This window comes from Anolis carolinensis, chromosome 1 (genome assembly GCF_035594765.1).
Source record: "Anolis carolinensis isolate JA03-04 chromosome 1, rAnoCar3.1.pri, whole genome shotgun sequence".
NCBI classification, from domain to species: domain Eukaryota; kingdom Metazoa; phylum Chordata; class Lepidosauria; order Squamata; family Dactyloidae; genus Anolis; species Anolis carolinensis.
Genome location: NC_085841.1, coordinates 323,723,590 through 323,738,164, shown reverse-complemented (window position 1 = coordinate 323,738,164; position 14,575 = coordinate 323,723,590). Strand labels below are relative to the sequence as shown.

The window sequence follows — 14,575 nt, the reverse complement described above, 5'->3', positions numbered from 1 at the left end:
AAACTCACAACAACGCATTGTGACTATAACAAATACAAAATCTGACAACACAACTCATCCACCTCCCCAATCCCTACATTCACACTTGGCCTCCAAAAAAACAGTTACAATAATAACAATGACAACAACAACAATAAGAATCAACACAATCACAGGCAAGAAACAGCCAGGTACTGAGGCTGAGAGGCCAGTCAGTGTTACACTGGGCCTCCAAAAAACAATACAGTAGCATCTAACTTATCCAACCTTCATGACCACTACAACAACAATAATAATAAACAGCTACACAGGCAAAACAAAAAAAGACTATTGTACCACAATAAAAATATAAACCGCACTCAGCAGAATCAGACATTACAATTAACAACAAACCAAAGACAACAGGGATCTCAAGCAATTATTAATCAACACAAAAATTGAAAAAGGTAACAGACTTCAAATACAACTACTAATGTGAGTATAAAGAAGGGTAGAGATCACAGCATAAATACAACCTAATGTAGACTGACCAACACCACCAGACTAAGTCACAGCAACGCGTGGCCGGGCACAGCTAGTATATATATATATATATATATATATATATATATATATATATATATATAGAGAGAGAGAGAGAGAGAGAGAGAGAGAGAGAGAGAGAGAGCGCTGGAGTTACACTTAAAAATGTACATGTTCTGACTAACATACAGATTCCATCTTATTTGTAACTTGGGGACTCCCTGTATTACTTCAGAAAGAAATTGCACTACCCTGCCACCAGCTATTTTCCTTTGCAGTTAAAATTTGACATTACTTAATATGTCTAATCTGCTTCTTTATTACAGTTATATTCTGGGAGCAAAGTTCATTAGGTCATTCATATGAACAGTAGGGAAAATTTCACCACACACCCAAGACTAATTCCTCTTCCGCAAGGATATGAATTGTGTGACCTTCCAGATATGGTTGGACTAGAAGATGTGGCAGCCCTTAGTAAGTGCTGATGAACGCTGGAAACTGAAGTCCAACAAAATCTGGAGTGTTGCCTGAGTCCCACCCTTCTTGTAGCATCTTTACGTTCAGGCTAGAATATAACAGAATAAACTGTCAAAACAGCCCTAGTGTGTGCTCCAAAGTAAGCTCAGTTTTGTTTCAGGTGAATGTGCATAGGATTGCAAGCTTAGAGGTGAATGGTATAGACCCCATTTTATATATATTTAAAATTTGTACATTTCTAGATTAATTATTGATTTCCAGTATATAACAGTATAAATAATTAATGTGACTCTTTCTCTTGAACTACATCAGATAATCATAGAATCATAGAATCGTAGAGTTAGAAGAGACCTCACGGGCCATCCAGTCCAACCCCCTGCAAGAAGCAGGAAATCAGATCTCACAAAGCTACTCTGTTGCCGTAATGACTTTTTTTTTTTACTTCAGCTCTGCAAAGTTCTTCTTCTCTACCAGTGATCCACACTCCTTGTGGTCTAAGAAATAGCATTTTTCCCTTCCTTTACTTTTCTTGTTTCGTTTGTATGAGTCTTTATGAGAAAAATATAATTCTAGAAGAAAATAAATACAGTGTTATCTTTCTTGGTGGAAGAAAGTATGTAAAACAACATACTGCCTTGTGCAGTCTGTATTTTTCTTTGCATTATTTCCTTAAAAGTAGGAAAATAATAATTTTTGGTGCTGCACATAGTTGAATCATCATATAAAGAGATGATTCATACTCAAAAATGGGTAATCATTGTAAGGCATGGTTGTGTTCTTAGCCAACCTGCTAGTTCTGGATGAAACATATAATTAAGGGTATAATCTAAGTCAGGGAGTTAAACTACTGAGCTTACTGACTGAAAGGTTGGTGGTTCGAATCCAAGGAGCGGGGTGAGCTCCCGCTGTTAGCCCCAGCTTCTGCCAACCTAGCAGTTCGAAAACATGCAAATGTGAGTAGATCAGTAGGTACCACTCTGGCGGGAAGGTAACGGCACTCCATGCAGTCATGCCAGCCACATGGCCTTGGAGGTATCAATGGACAACGCCGGCTCTTCGGCTTAGAAATTGAGATGAGCACCAAGCCCCAGAGTCAGACACAACTAGACTTAATGTCAGGGGAAAACCTTTACCTTTATCTAAGTCAAACTAAGAGCTTTTCCAGACAGACCCTATATTCCAGGATCTGATACCAGGTTTTTTAAAAAATTTAAACTGGATTAAATGAGTCTGCACCATCAGATAATCTGGGATAAACAGAAAATCTGGGATCAGTTCTTGGATATAGGACCTGTCTGGAAGGACCCTAAACTCTTTTTTTATGTCAAGGACAGAACGCCACAAGATAAGATATAACAAAGTTTATTGGAGTTACAGAACCAAAAATGCCCGTAAAAGACAAGGGCTAGGCAAACATTGGCCTTAAAAGTAAAAAGACACAAGGAAAACGTTCAAAAGATAAACCGGATTAAACCGGAGTTTAATCCGGGTCAAACCAAAAAAGCTTACTTCAGCCTGGGACTTAAACAAACAAAAGCTGGTGAACAAAAGGTTCAAAGGAATACAAAAAACTGGCAGCAGATGCTTCTCTGCTGCCAAAAGCTATGTTTGAGTAACTAAGAGGTTACTCCTCCACACAGCAAGCAATTTCCAGATACAAACGCAGCATTCAAGGGCAGAAGCGGTCAGCGAAGTTCCAATCCGGTCCGAAGGTCGTAAGGCAGGTACAGACGTTTGTAGTTCACCAGGTCCAACGATAATCACAGGAAGGAGAGTCCGAGGCCGTAGTCAGTCAGTCAGTCAGTCAGTCCAGAATAAACAGATGGCGTCCGTCAAGAAGACGACGGAGGTCCAAGCTATTAAGATTAAGCACAGGTTGCACAACAAAAGCCCACACAGTTCCTCCCGCCGTCTATGCCCAGTGTCCTTGGTAACTTACGTAGTCAGCAAACGAATCACACCCGTCTTCAGGAATTTCCCACACAGAGCCCAAGCGTTCGTCCAGATTACCTTGCCCAACGCAATTAGCCATTGCTTCCAAACCCCATTTTATGCCAGTTTACAGCTCCTCATCACTATCAGCTGTTACCCTAATTCCAGGCGTTTCCTCATCACTTTCCTCATCAGAACTGAAACACCTTTGACTACGCCCCACAGCATCCCCAGCTGTGGATCCCGTCCCATCCCTCCAGCTTGTCCACGGGTCTAATCCTGAAGGTCCCCAATCGCCTTCCATACTATCATTGCCAGTGGCACCCAAATCCTCCCTCACACGAGTCCATTCCATGTCATCTTCCTCTGAGCTAACCATCTCTTCCTCCATTCTCTCAGTAAAACCCTCAAAGGAATCCTCGTCAGATGGTTCTGCAAATAAGTCCCGCAGCCGCTTCCTTTCTCGCTCCTCGAGAGTATCTGACTCCCAAGGAGTCTTACGACCACGTCTCCCAGTATCGGAGCCATAAGGCTCAACCATAACATTTTAAAACCCATCTCTCTAACCTATTCCTTTCTTGGCTCTGTTTTCTGTGTTTGAAAAGAATTCCACCCTAAAGTATGACTGTGAAACACCACAGACAATAATATTTAATTTTAAGCAGCTATGTGAAGACATTTATTTTCCTAAACAGTTTTTGTAGCTGTGCTGTAATTGTCTTACCTTAACTGTCTTCATTCTAAAATTCTTGCCTCTGTGTAGTGCAGGCTAGTTTTTGGCTTGTGTTTACAGTGCAATTGTGTTAAAAGCAACCATTAGTATTCTTCAACCTTTTTCTGCTTGTGGTTGCGTTGGCAGCTCTTTCCCGAAATGTACAATGAATGGAATATCCGTGCAATAAAACTGTCTCATACAGCATGTGTGTGTATATGTACCTTTAAGTCACTTGTTGACTTATAGCAACCCCAAATAAAATGACAGTTCAAATAACAAGAAATCATTGTTTTATTGAAATATTATTGTGCCCATTATTAAATATTTTTGTTTAAATTAATTTTGCAGATACTTGAAATGAATAGTTTTTATTGTTCTCTGCTGGTTGGTAGGCATTTGGGGATTACTACCAAAAGAAAAGGAAGGATATATTTATTAAACTGAAATGAATGTTATGAAAATGCATTTTTGCAACTTTTTAGCCTATATGTCCAAAATATGGGAGTTAATTTGCTTTCTTTATAGATTCGGATCCAAGATACTGAGTCCAATATTTCATGATAAAAAGCCTGCTTTAATTTTTTTTATGTATTTCCCGTTGCACTTTAGCACTTCTCAAGGAGTCTGGATTGTCACATAGAAAACTTTTATGGGAACACAAAATTACTTAAAACACCAGTAACTGCAGTAACTGCATATCAGTAATTACAGCTTTCAGGTGTGGTTTACTGACCTTATCCTTGTTTACAATAATTTGACATGTGTTACTCCGTAGTATGTATCAAGATATTATGGGCTTCAAAAGGCAGTCGCAGTTTTGAGCAGAAGATCGTTTGCTCTCTGCACAGCCTGAAAATACACTCAATCTGTTTTGTGTTCTGTTCAATAAATGCATGAGCACATGTTACAATGAATACAAATCAAAACATCAAAAGTAATTCCTGCTGCTCATGTAGTAGAGACTAACAATGGTGAAAAAAAACCACAACTGGAGAGGGCTTTTTACTTGCTCTTTCCCCAGTGTTATATATGCCATCCTCTGCCATAATGTCCTCTGCACTCTTCTAGCTGAAGCTATATGGTGATAATGTGGAATCCATGGTTGCAAACTCCTTTCCTGAGCAATGCCACACAGCAGGTAACTGGCTGCAGTCTGGAGGAAGTGGCAGCACTCAAGAAAGAGTATGCCAGGAGTCACTCTCACCTCCAGCCACAACATAGGAGGAGGAGACAAAGGACAGTAATGAGGAGAAGCAAACAGAAAACACAGGGCTTAAACGGGGAAAAGATCACCAACCATGCAAAGGAGACATAGGCAATGATGTGATGGGAAGGGAAGACCCCAAATCTGGAGTGTCATTTGCAGAAACCTCATACTCGGAGCTTCCTTCTCTCTAGACCAGTGACTAGGGAAGGAGCAGAGAACTAGTGAGAGCAGAAACATGGCAGAAAGGCTCATCAGAGCTCCTTTGGGCTTCAAAGGGTGGAAATATCTGAAATGGCAAGCAGAGGTTTTCAGCTTGGCCAGAGCAATCTAGAACTTGACTGTCAGGGTGCAGAGATGAAAGGAAGAGGTCAAATTTTAAAGAGAAGCATACATAGGAGAGCTTGTAGAAGTGGAAACAGCTGTATTATAGGCTTGGTGAAACATCACAGAACCTGAGTGATGACAAGGAATTCTAGAAATCTTGCAGTGCAGAAGATTACAGGGTCATTTGAAACAAACAAGAAGAGATTGCGTTCTGACATCTGAATATTCACCCGGTGAAGCAACTGGAGAAGATAAATTCTGCAGTTACTAGATTTACAATTATACTATGTAATAAACTATGATGAATTGGTTGAGACTCTATAAGGTATTCATTGAAAAATTATAGCAAAATGTGCTGCAGGATGTCCCGCAAAAACAAACTTTTTGCAGTTTAATAAACTTTTTTCCATGTTTTTATGAAAGAACCAATTAGGAAATGACATTTCTGACCCCCCCCCCCCTGAAATTGTGTTAATGTTATCTAGTAATACTTACCTGATGAAGCAAACTGTATCTGAATAAAAGTTAAGTGATTGGCAGGGTTTCCAATGCAGAGCACCTGCAGGCAAGGATACTGTTCTGTTTATTTCTTCAGTAATTGACTTGTCAGTGAAATGTTGTCTTGTGAATACAAATGGGTACAGGATTATCAATCCAGTCAGAGAAGGTATTAAGCCTGTCACAACCCTACATTGTATAAACGGTACATTCTTGGGGAGGCAAAAGGAACAATTAACAACCAAGAGAATAAACAAACACAAATCTGACATTGGAAATAACAGTATCAAAACACTGGTAGAACATTTCATTTGTCCTAACACACAGTCACTGACTTTCAGGTAACTATCTTGATACAAAACCAATCCCCCCAAACCCCCCTCCAAAAGTTAAAAAAGGGAAAGTCAAACAGCTGAATTAAGATATTATCATATTCCACTCTATTAGCAGTGGTAATGGTTTCTTTAAAGATTTACATATATTAATGTGTTTTCTCTTATCATTGTTATTTACATAACAAAAGAGTCTTCTCAATGGAACTAACTTTTCATTAAGTAGAATGTGTTGCTTTGACATTTCAAGATTGACAGGCAACTGTGTGTCAGGTCCCTGGCTGCTGGGCACCAATAACCTTACACAGAGGCCAGTCTCTATCTAATATCTTTATTAAAGAAATATATAAAATCAATAAAAACAAGTGAAGAATATAGTTCAGAAGCAGACCTTTCAAATGAGGTCAAATATAGTCCAAAAATGTATTGTCCAATAAATGATATTAGAGTTCAAAGTTTTAATCCACTTGACCGAAACACACACTTTGCCAAGCAATAGTGTGGGGAAATAACAGAGTCTTAGAGTCCAATGAAGCTTGACAACAAGGCTGGAAATAAACTTGATTCTTGACTAGGTCCGTGACTGGAGACAAGGCAAAACATGAAGCATGAAGCAGGGTCCGTGGTAAAACCGCGAGGCAGGGCAAGGCTTGAAGCTTGATCCGGGAAGCAAGGAACTGGGGTACGAAGTCCACACACGATCTCTCTCCTGAAGGTGATCAATTGACTCCGCAAAGAATCCCTCGCGCCAAACACCTATATTGGGTCTCGTTTTCCCGCCAACAGAACTCTTTCCCTAGAGAACGAGAAGCGAAACCCAACTCTGTCCAGATGTGTGACTCCTTAGAATTTCCCAAGGGAAGCAGGCCTAATCAGCTTGATGTTTGGCATGGATGCGTAAACTCCTCCGTTGGGCTTCTCTGACTCCCCTTTCTCTAGAATAAGATTCCTTCCTGGGAAACGGAGGGGAGTTCTGCCCAAGGCCTGTTTGGCTGAATTCTTGAGGGCAAACATCAACATCCTGCAGGTGAAGGGACTCCGGCTCTTGCTGAACCGGCGAAAACCCCATGTTTTCCTCTTCGTCTGTCACAATAGTACTAGGAACAGGACTACAAGGCCCATGAGTCATCACACTGTGTGACAAACTACATAATTGTTGCAAAAGTTTTTGTGCAACAGCGTCTGACTTTCTGTATCCAGCATGCTCTGTTCCCTACAACTACGATACAATTATCCTTAAATACCTGTGGTTTTAATATTGTACTCAAGTGCATCTGAAGAAGTGTTTTGAAATCCAGAAAACTCAAAATAATAAGTTAGTTCCAAAAAGTATCAATAGTTTTCTACTTTCCTTCTTTCCTTCCTATATTGAAAAATAAAGCTATTATTCAGTAAGGGATCCAGCTGAACATATACATATTGTATGACTACAGAGAAGCAAAATATATTGTACCAAATCATCTTACATAATAATTTTGTGTTTCACCATCTTATATTGTGTTCACCATCTTGAAACTTATGTGTGTACTGCATTCCTGCATTATAGTCCAGTATTACTCAAATTGGTGGTCTGTTGGTTTAAAAGCCATCAACTATCATTCCATGGAGAGTTCCCGGCCAAAAAGAAACAGTTGTAACCAATGGACACAAACATGACACTGGTTTCAGGCACACTGGCCAGGAGGGTGGGTGGATGCCCCAGTTTTTCAGATGCAACAACAGACAGTACTATTTTAGATTTCATGGTTTCATTGGTGTAGTTTTCTTTGTTCTCTTTGCCACTGCAAGTGCATTGCCACAGATTGTGATATTCTAACTTGCTATATTGCATCATGGCTTTTTCGTTACCATTGAAACATTATGTAAAATCAAGCATTAGCATTGTCAAAATGTTTTGGTTTTTTTCTCAACTCCTGAAACATTTTTAAATTGTATTTGTTTAGGTGCTGCATTTTATTCACCAACTGAATACTGACACCACTTTCTGCAGTCCAGTGAGCCTTCATGAGTGGCTTCCAGATAGTGAGAGAGAAATATTTTAAGGAATGGAGTTGGCACACAGTTTATTACTTAATGAAGAAGCCTATAACCAACTGGGTGAATTTAAGAAAGCAGAATTTGTTTTTGAGTGGCTGAGGTTTTTGGAAAAACTTTTACCAGCAACCAGTCGAGTAAGTATTATATAACTCGTAATTTAAGAAAATTATGTTTATTTTATATTTTTGTCCCTGAATTCAGCAGCAGTGATAAACAGCCAGTGTGATTCTGGCAGTTATGCACAAATAGGAGAGGCCAACAAGATGAAACCTGAATTTTGCTGAAACAGACTCAAACTTGAAAGGTTTTAGATCCAGCTAAAACTGCACTGAAGCCTTTTCAAACAGAGCAAATGCGCACTCACATCCCCACAGTTTGAAGTTTGCTCCATCACTAATTTTAAACACTTTACTCTTTCATATTTCCAGGCTGATATAAGGGAAAAGCAGAGTAAACTTGTTGAACAACTGGTGTCTTTATTAACCAGTTCGCCAGGGCCTCCTGCCAGACAGCTTATTGCCAAGAATCTTGCTATAGTCTATAGCTCTGGCGACATCTTTTCGGTTCACCAGACAATTGACAAATGCAATGAACTTATTCGTAGTAAGGATGATTCACCAAGTTATCTGCCTACAAAACTGTAAGTCTTAAGGTTTGATGGTGCCATATTAAAATTGTGTTTCCTCATTATGAACAAAGTAATGCATGCTAACTCTAAGTAAAATGTTACAAATTTATTGTTGTGTGGGTTCATTGAGATCAGAACTGACTCCAGGTTTTTGTTGGTTGAGGCAAGACAGCCAGACTGTTCCTCCCCTATTTTCTTTTGTGTTGCCACCTTGCTACACCTATACTGCATAGAGATGCTAGTTTAATCTTGTCCTTTACTTGCAGTCTTCAGTCTTAAATCTAAATTAGGTCAAAAGGACAGAGTCAGCTCACCAGCAACAAAAGGAATAAATAACTGCAATTGTAGCTTAGGATTTTTGGTTGATTTTTTTGGGGGGAAATTCTTGGTTATAAATCCAAATTTGCATTTAAACACTTGAACTGTAGTTTGCCAGATATCCAAGCAAGTGAACCAGGAGGCTAGAGAAGGGATAAAGGGCTCAGTTGCTCTTTGAGTCTTTCAGAGACTCCCAAGTGGGCTCTTCAAGGAAGGGGCACTTTTCCCCTATCTACCAGCTTCCAGCATACCATTTTTGCAGGATAAATAGTTTTTCAGGTTTTTTTTTTAACAAGGCTGAAGTAATGACATCCTTGTTGTCAGTGTTATAGTAATGTACCCTGAAGGCATGAATGTGCCATTCAATTTTGGGAGGACAGAATATGTATGGTCTTGTAACTGTACCTAAATCAAAAGGCTAAAAAAGAGAATTTCAGATCTCAGCTGAGCAGTGCAGGGTTCAAGCTGAAATGACTAATAACACTTTGGCCCTCTAAGAGTGGTCTTTAGTTGTGCCGTGACGATTCTTCTTTCTCCTTTCTACTTTCTTTGACATAACTGGGCACACTTAAAAGAAGAATTAGAGAAGAATGTAGTGGAATGAGCAATGTTGTAGTTGCTATTTCTCCTCATTACAGCTAGTTGCAGGTGATACTGGACCTCCAATAGGGTATGTTCTCTAACAGATGTCTACTACTAATGCCAGGGCTGGGCAAGAGCCTAGTTATCTGATATAACTGATTGGAAAAGTCCATACCAGTCATTTTTTTTGTGGTGTCAGAATTTTCCAGAACAGACCATAATGGCTGTGTGACTCACCTGGCTTTTTCTCACACTTTGTGGAATGATAAATATGTACTTTAATTTTTTTAACCTGTTAATCATGAAAACAAATGGTAATGTACTAGTTAAGTACTTCAACATTTAATTGCTATTTGTAATGAATTTTATTTTGACTTTATTTTTTTATTCTGGTTTTTTTCCCAGGGCTGCAGTGGTTTGTTTGGGCTATTTGTACAAAAAGCTGGGAAGAATTTTGGGCAACAGTTTTCTGGATACCGTAGGGAATATCCTTAAAGCAATGAAGAATGCAGAGGTAAGCAAATGTGAATAGAAAGCAGAATTAGCATAATGCTAGTATGGGTCAATTATCAAAGAGTGAGGGGAGAGACACACAAATATGAAAGAAGACAAAATCCAGTTTTAGTTATAGGTAGAATGAGTGCAAGGAAATGAATTGGTTTCTTTAGTCAACGCCAATATAAGTTTCATTAATTTCAATGACTACTCTGTTGTTGGGACTAAAGTTGAATTTGCCCATGATACCAGAAATGTTTCCTAATAAGAGCAGAGCCCTTATTGTATGATGTTATGAATAGAATAATCTCAGGTAATTACTTCTGAGATTATAATACAATCAATGCATCAGTATACCATTCATTCATAAATCAAAATAGATATAAAGCAGTTTTTCTCTTTCAATGAACTTTACTTACATTTACTCTATCAACCCTAATAAAAGACTTTCTCAGCTTCTCCCCTCAACTCAGACAGAAAATAGCTATTCCAGGAAATAAGAGCAGGGGCATTTCACCACTCAGTGAAAGACAAATTAAAGCTTTTGTTTTGTATTGCTCTTTTTTAATAGTCAAAACTGTTCCTACAGTGGTGCAAGGATTAAAGTACCAGTTTCCATTTCTCACTTGTTGAAAAATTAGGAAGGAGAATTCAAGTAAGGTCTTTAAACCTGGTTTGCAACACATAGCTGTGCTGATGCTAGAAATGTTGTTCTGAGCTTGCTGAACAAGAGATGCACTAAAAATATAAAAATATAGATCAACAAAATATTTCTTTAGCTGAAAAATCTAACAAAACTTTTTTCTTTTGTCAGTCTCAAGGGCGGTATGAGATCATGCTAAGTTTGCAAAATATATTGAAAGGGCTTGGAGCGGCTGCTATTCCATGCCACAGAGATATTTACAAAGCGGCCCGTTCATGCTTAATGGATAGATCAATGGCAGTTCGCTGTGCTGCTGCAAAGGTAAAGCTGTATTAATTACTGTACTTTAGTAATTAATTTTCCTGAAAATAGTTGTCTATTTTAAATAGATAAAAGAAATCCATTTACCTCTTTCTTGTGACATAGAAATTATTTTTGTTACATTAAAACCAATCTTTTATAAATACTGCTTTCATTTACAGTAATTTTCTATGTTACTGCTGAGAAATCTTTACATAGGTCCATGGAAAGTGTATGTTGGTCAGGCATGGGCAAACTAATGCCCGTGGGCCGGATGCAACCCCCTGGGCACTTATCTCAGGCCCTCCTGATTTTCCCTATCCTCTTGGCATAAGGACATGGGTGGCCCCCTGTGTCCTTTTGCCAAAAAGATGGGGGAGGAAGGCACGTAGCAACTGAAAGCCCTCTGGAGCACTCGCAGCCACTCTGTGTCTCACCCTCCTCCTGGCATAACAACAGTGCGAGGGACCCATCCTTATGCCAGGAGGACAGCTCAAGGGAGGCACACAGTGGCTGAGAACCCTCCAGAGCACACTCAGCCACCACCTGTCTCACCCTCCTCCCAGCATAATGGCAAGAAGACAGCTCGAGGATCGAGGGGGGGGGGATGGGAAGGAGGATCAGAGCAATTAACGCATATCTCACCTTTCTTCCAACATAAGGATGGGACGAGCAGCCCCGTCCTTATGCTGGGAGGGCAACCTGAGGATGACTCGGGCCCTGCTCTGGTCCCATCCTTTCCCAGGCCCTCCCCACCCAGTCTTTTTTGCCCTGGGGCCACATTGTGGGCCTGACCCCCCCTCCCCTGGCCAAGCCCACAATGTGGCCCCAAGGCAAAAAAGTTTGCCCATGCCTGATCTAGGCCATTATTATTAACTTTCTCTGCTAGCAGCTATAAAAGGCTTCTGCAGAATTATTTCTTAGTCCTGTTTAGTTTCTCAAATCAAACAAGATTGCTGCATTATATTTCCCACTGCGTGAGAATGCTTGTTGTCCTCCGTCAGTTATCTGTGCACTCAGTCTAATGGGACTTATTTGTGCCTTGCTAATGTAATTTGCAGTACTGATGTGATAACAAAATTCTATTCACTATGTCAAACTTTGTATGTATTAATAAGTGTATCACATTTCTTTTCTGTACTAGGTCAGGAAGTGATTTGCAAGTAAATATCTATCTTTTTAGATTTTTCTTATACTAATGGAATTTGTGTCACTTGGACTACTTCCCATATTTTGCAAATTACTATTTTCTAGATTTTGAAAAAGAATGTACTTTAAACAGGAGCATACATGCTTATGTGAAGATGTTCTTTATTTCCATGCTCAGTTGAGGGACATTTTTTTCATCCAAAAAAGATAGATACAAGAAACATGATAATCCTGTTTTTATTCAAATACTGGCATATCTGTGTTAATAAAGGCTCTGACAAATTTCCTTTTTTTACAAATGCTTTTTAAGCGCAGTGTTTTGAGTGACATATTTACCATTCAAGATTTAATCTCTTCTGCTTGTTACTTCTGCCTTTCCTTCTCATTTTTAAATGTTTATCTTTTTATAGTGTCTTCTTGAACTTCAGAGTGAAGCAATGTTTATGTGGAGTACAGACCTGGATAGCGTTGTAACTCTGTGCTTTAAGTCCTTTGAAGGATCCAGTTATGATGTACGAATGGCTGTTTCTAAGCTTTTAGGTTGTGTGTTAGTTAGTGCTGTAACATCTAAACAAGGCACAGGTAAATTTTATTACTAATTCAGACAATATGAGGAGAGATGATGATTGTGATGATGATGATGATGATGATAATGTATGAACCAGTTCTTAGTATTCAATAGGCATTTATTCCAGGGCAGGTAAAAATATTTACCATAATATAATGAGACATTGAAACAAAAGGGAAGCAAAAGTTTGATAGTACAGTATTTACAACCAAAGTAAAGTCAGGGAGGAATGGAAAGGGGAAGGAGAAATGGCAGAAGTCACTAGGGAGGGTGCTTACTCATGTCATATTTCATTTTTTATAATCTCTGCTGCCCAATCAAAGTACTGTACTTAGTCCGTTTCCCCTTGTCTCATTTATGAGATTTAAATAAGAGCCAACTATTCAAGAACCTAGATCAATAAGGACAATCTAGGTTCTTGAATATAGTTAGCTCTTATTTATTCAGATTTATTAATGACATAAATAGGAGCCCCGGTGGCGAAGTGCGTTAAAGTGCTGAGCTGCTGAACTTGCAGACCAAAAGGTCCCAGGTTCAAACCCCGGGAGCGGTGTGAGCGGCCGCTGTAAGCTCCAGCTGCCAACCTAGCAGTTCGAAAACATGCCAATGTGAGTAGATCAATAGGTACCGCTCCAGCGGGAAGGTAACGGCGCTCCATGCAGTCATGCCGGCCACATGACCTTGGAGGTGTCTACGGACAACGCCAGCTCTTCAGCTTAGAAATGGAGATGAGCACCAACCCCCAGAGTCAGACATGACTGGACTTAATGTCAGGGGAAACCTTTACCTTTACTATTAATGATATTGATACTTGCCATTGAGGTGGGCAATTTGTGGTTCTGCAGATATTTTTAGTTTGTAACTTCCATCAACCCTATCAAGGGGGATGGTGAGGTTTAGAGTTCAACAATATCTGGATGGCTAAAAGTTTTCTCCTACAGTTCTACATCTGGCCTCTTCCTGAGAAAATGTGGGTATTAATAGCATTTGTGGTGTCTGGAATTACCAATAACATCTGCTGACTTCAGCATCTAATTTTACTTATACGCTGTATTTAAAATTGCCATTTTCTGTCTTAGGAATTATGATATTTATATATTGAAAAGTGCTAACTCAAACTTCTTGATTCAGGAAGCCAAAGTTAAATGTTTCCATAAAGGGTCTGCTTTAGCAGTGTTGTTGCAAGAATATTATAAGGCTAACATAATATCATATCCCATGTTAACTTAAGCTATATGATACCTCACCAGACCTCTTTTTTTGGTAATATTTAAAAATTTGGGACTGTTAGTGTTTTAGTAAATGTTTACAATTAAAAATTCACCTGTATAAATTTAGTGTGGATTAAAAACTAATTGTCTTCAATCTTACTTTTTTAGTAATTCTGAGACTGATTTTATGTAAGATAAGTCCAGTGAACCTGAATTTGTTTCTGTTTGATATAAATAAGGTAAAGCTACGCAGGTTTCAACTAATATTGGATATCTACATGCATTGTGATACAACAGAAAAAGAAATCCAGTGCTACAAATATGTGTTATAAAGTTTTATTTATTTATATATTTTTGTCCAAAAAAGCATCTTCAAGACAAAATGTTCGCAAAATCTCATTTGAGGAAGCCTTGGACCTGTTGGGAACAGGTTTTCTTCGTGGAAGTTCAGGATTCCTACGAACCAGTGGCGATATCCTAAAAGGAACTAGTTCAGTCAGCAGGGATGTTAGAGTTGGAGTCACTCAGGTTTGAATAATATTTCAAAACTTCAAATAAACAACTGCTTTTATGCTTTTATTCCATTTGTTTCTAGAAATCAGTTGCAGTGTCTACTATCTCAAAACATATTGGTTAATAGAGTTTTGAAGTAGACTAA

General features: G+C 39.0%; 1 protein-coding gene across 2 annotated transcripts in view; it reads left to right on the top strand.

Moving 5' to 3' along the window:
- heatr5a (HEAT repeat containing 5A) overlaps positions 1 to 14,575 on the top strand; it is a 78,913-nt gene that overhangs the window by 15,272 nt on the left and 49,066 nt on the right. For both annotated transcript variants that reach the window (XM_062968242.1, XM_008103399.3), the window contains exons 2-7: positions 7,930 to 8,157; positions 8,452 to 8,663; positions 9,957 to 10,065; positions 10,861 to 11,010; positions 12,549 to 12,720; positions 14,285 to 14,445. In XM_062968242.1, coding sequence (XP_062824312.1) covers positions 8,032 to 8,157; positions 8,452 to 8,663; positions 9,957 to 10,065; positions 10,861 to 11,010; positions 12,549 to 12,720; positions 14,285 to 14,445 — 930 coding nt within the window. In that variant the 5' untranslated portion in view covers positions 7,930 to 8,031. The remainder of the gene's footprint in view (positions 1 to 7,929; positions 8,158 to 8,451; positions 8,664 to 9,956; positions 10,066 to 10,860; positions 11,011 to 12,548; positions 12,721 to 14,284; positions 14,446 to 14,575) is intronic.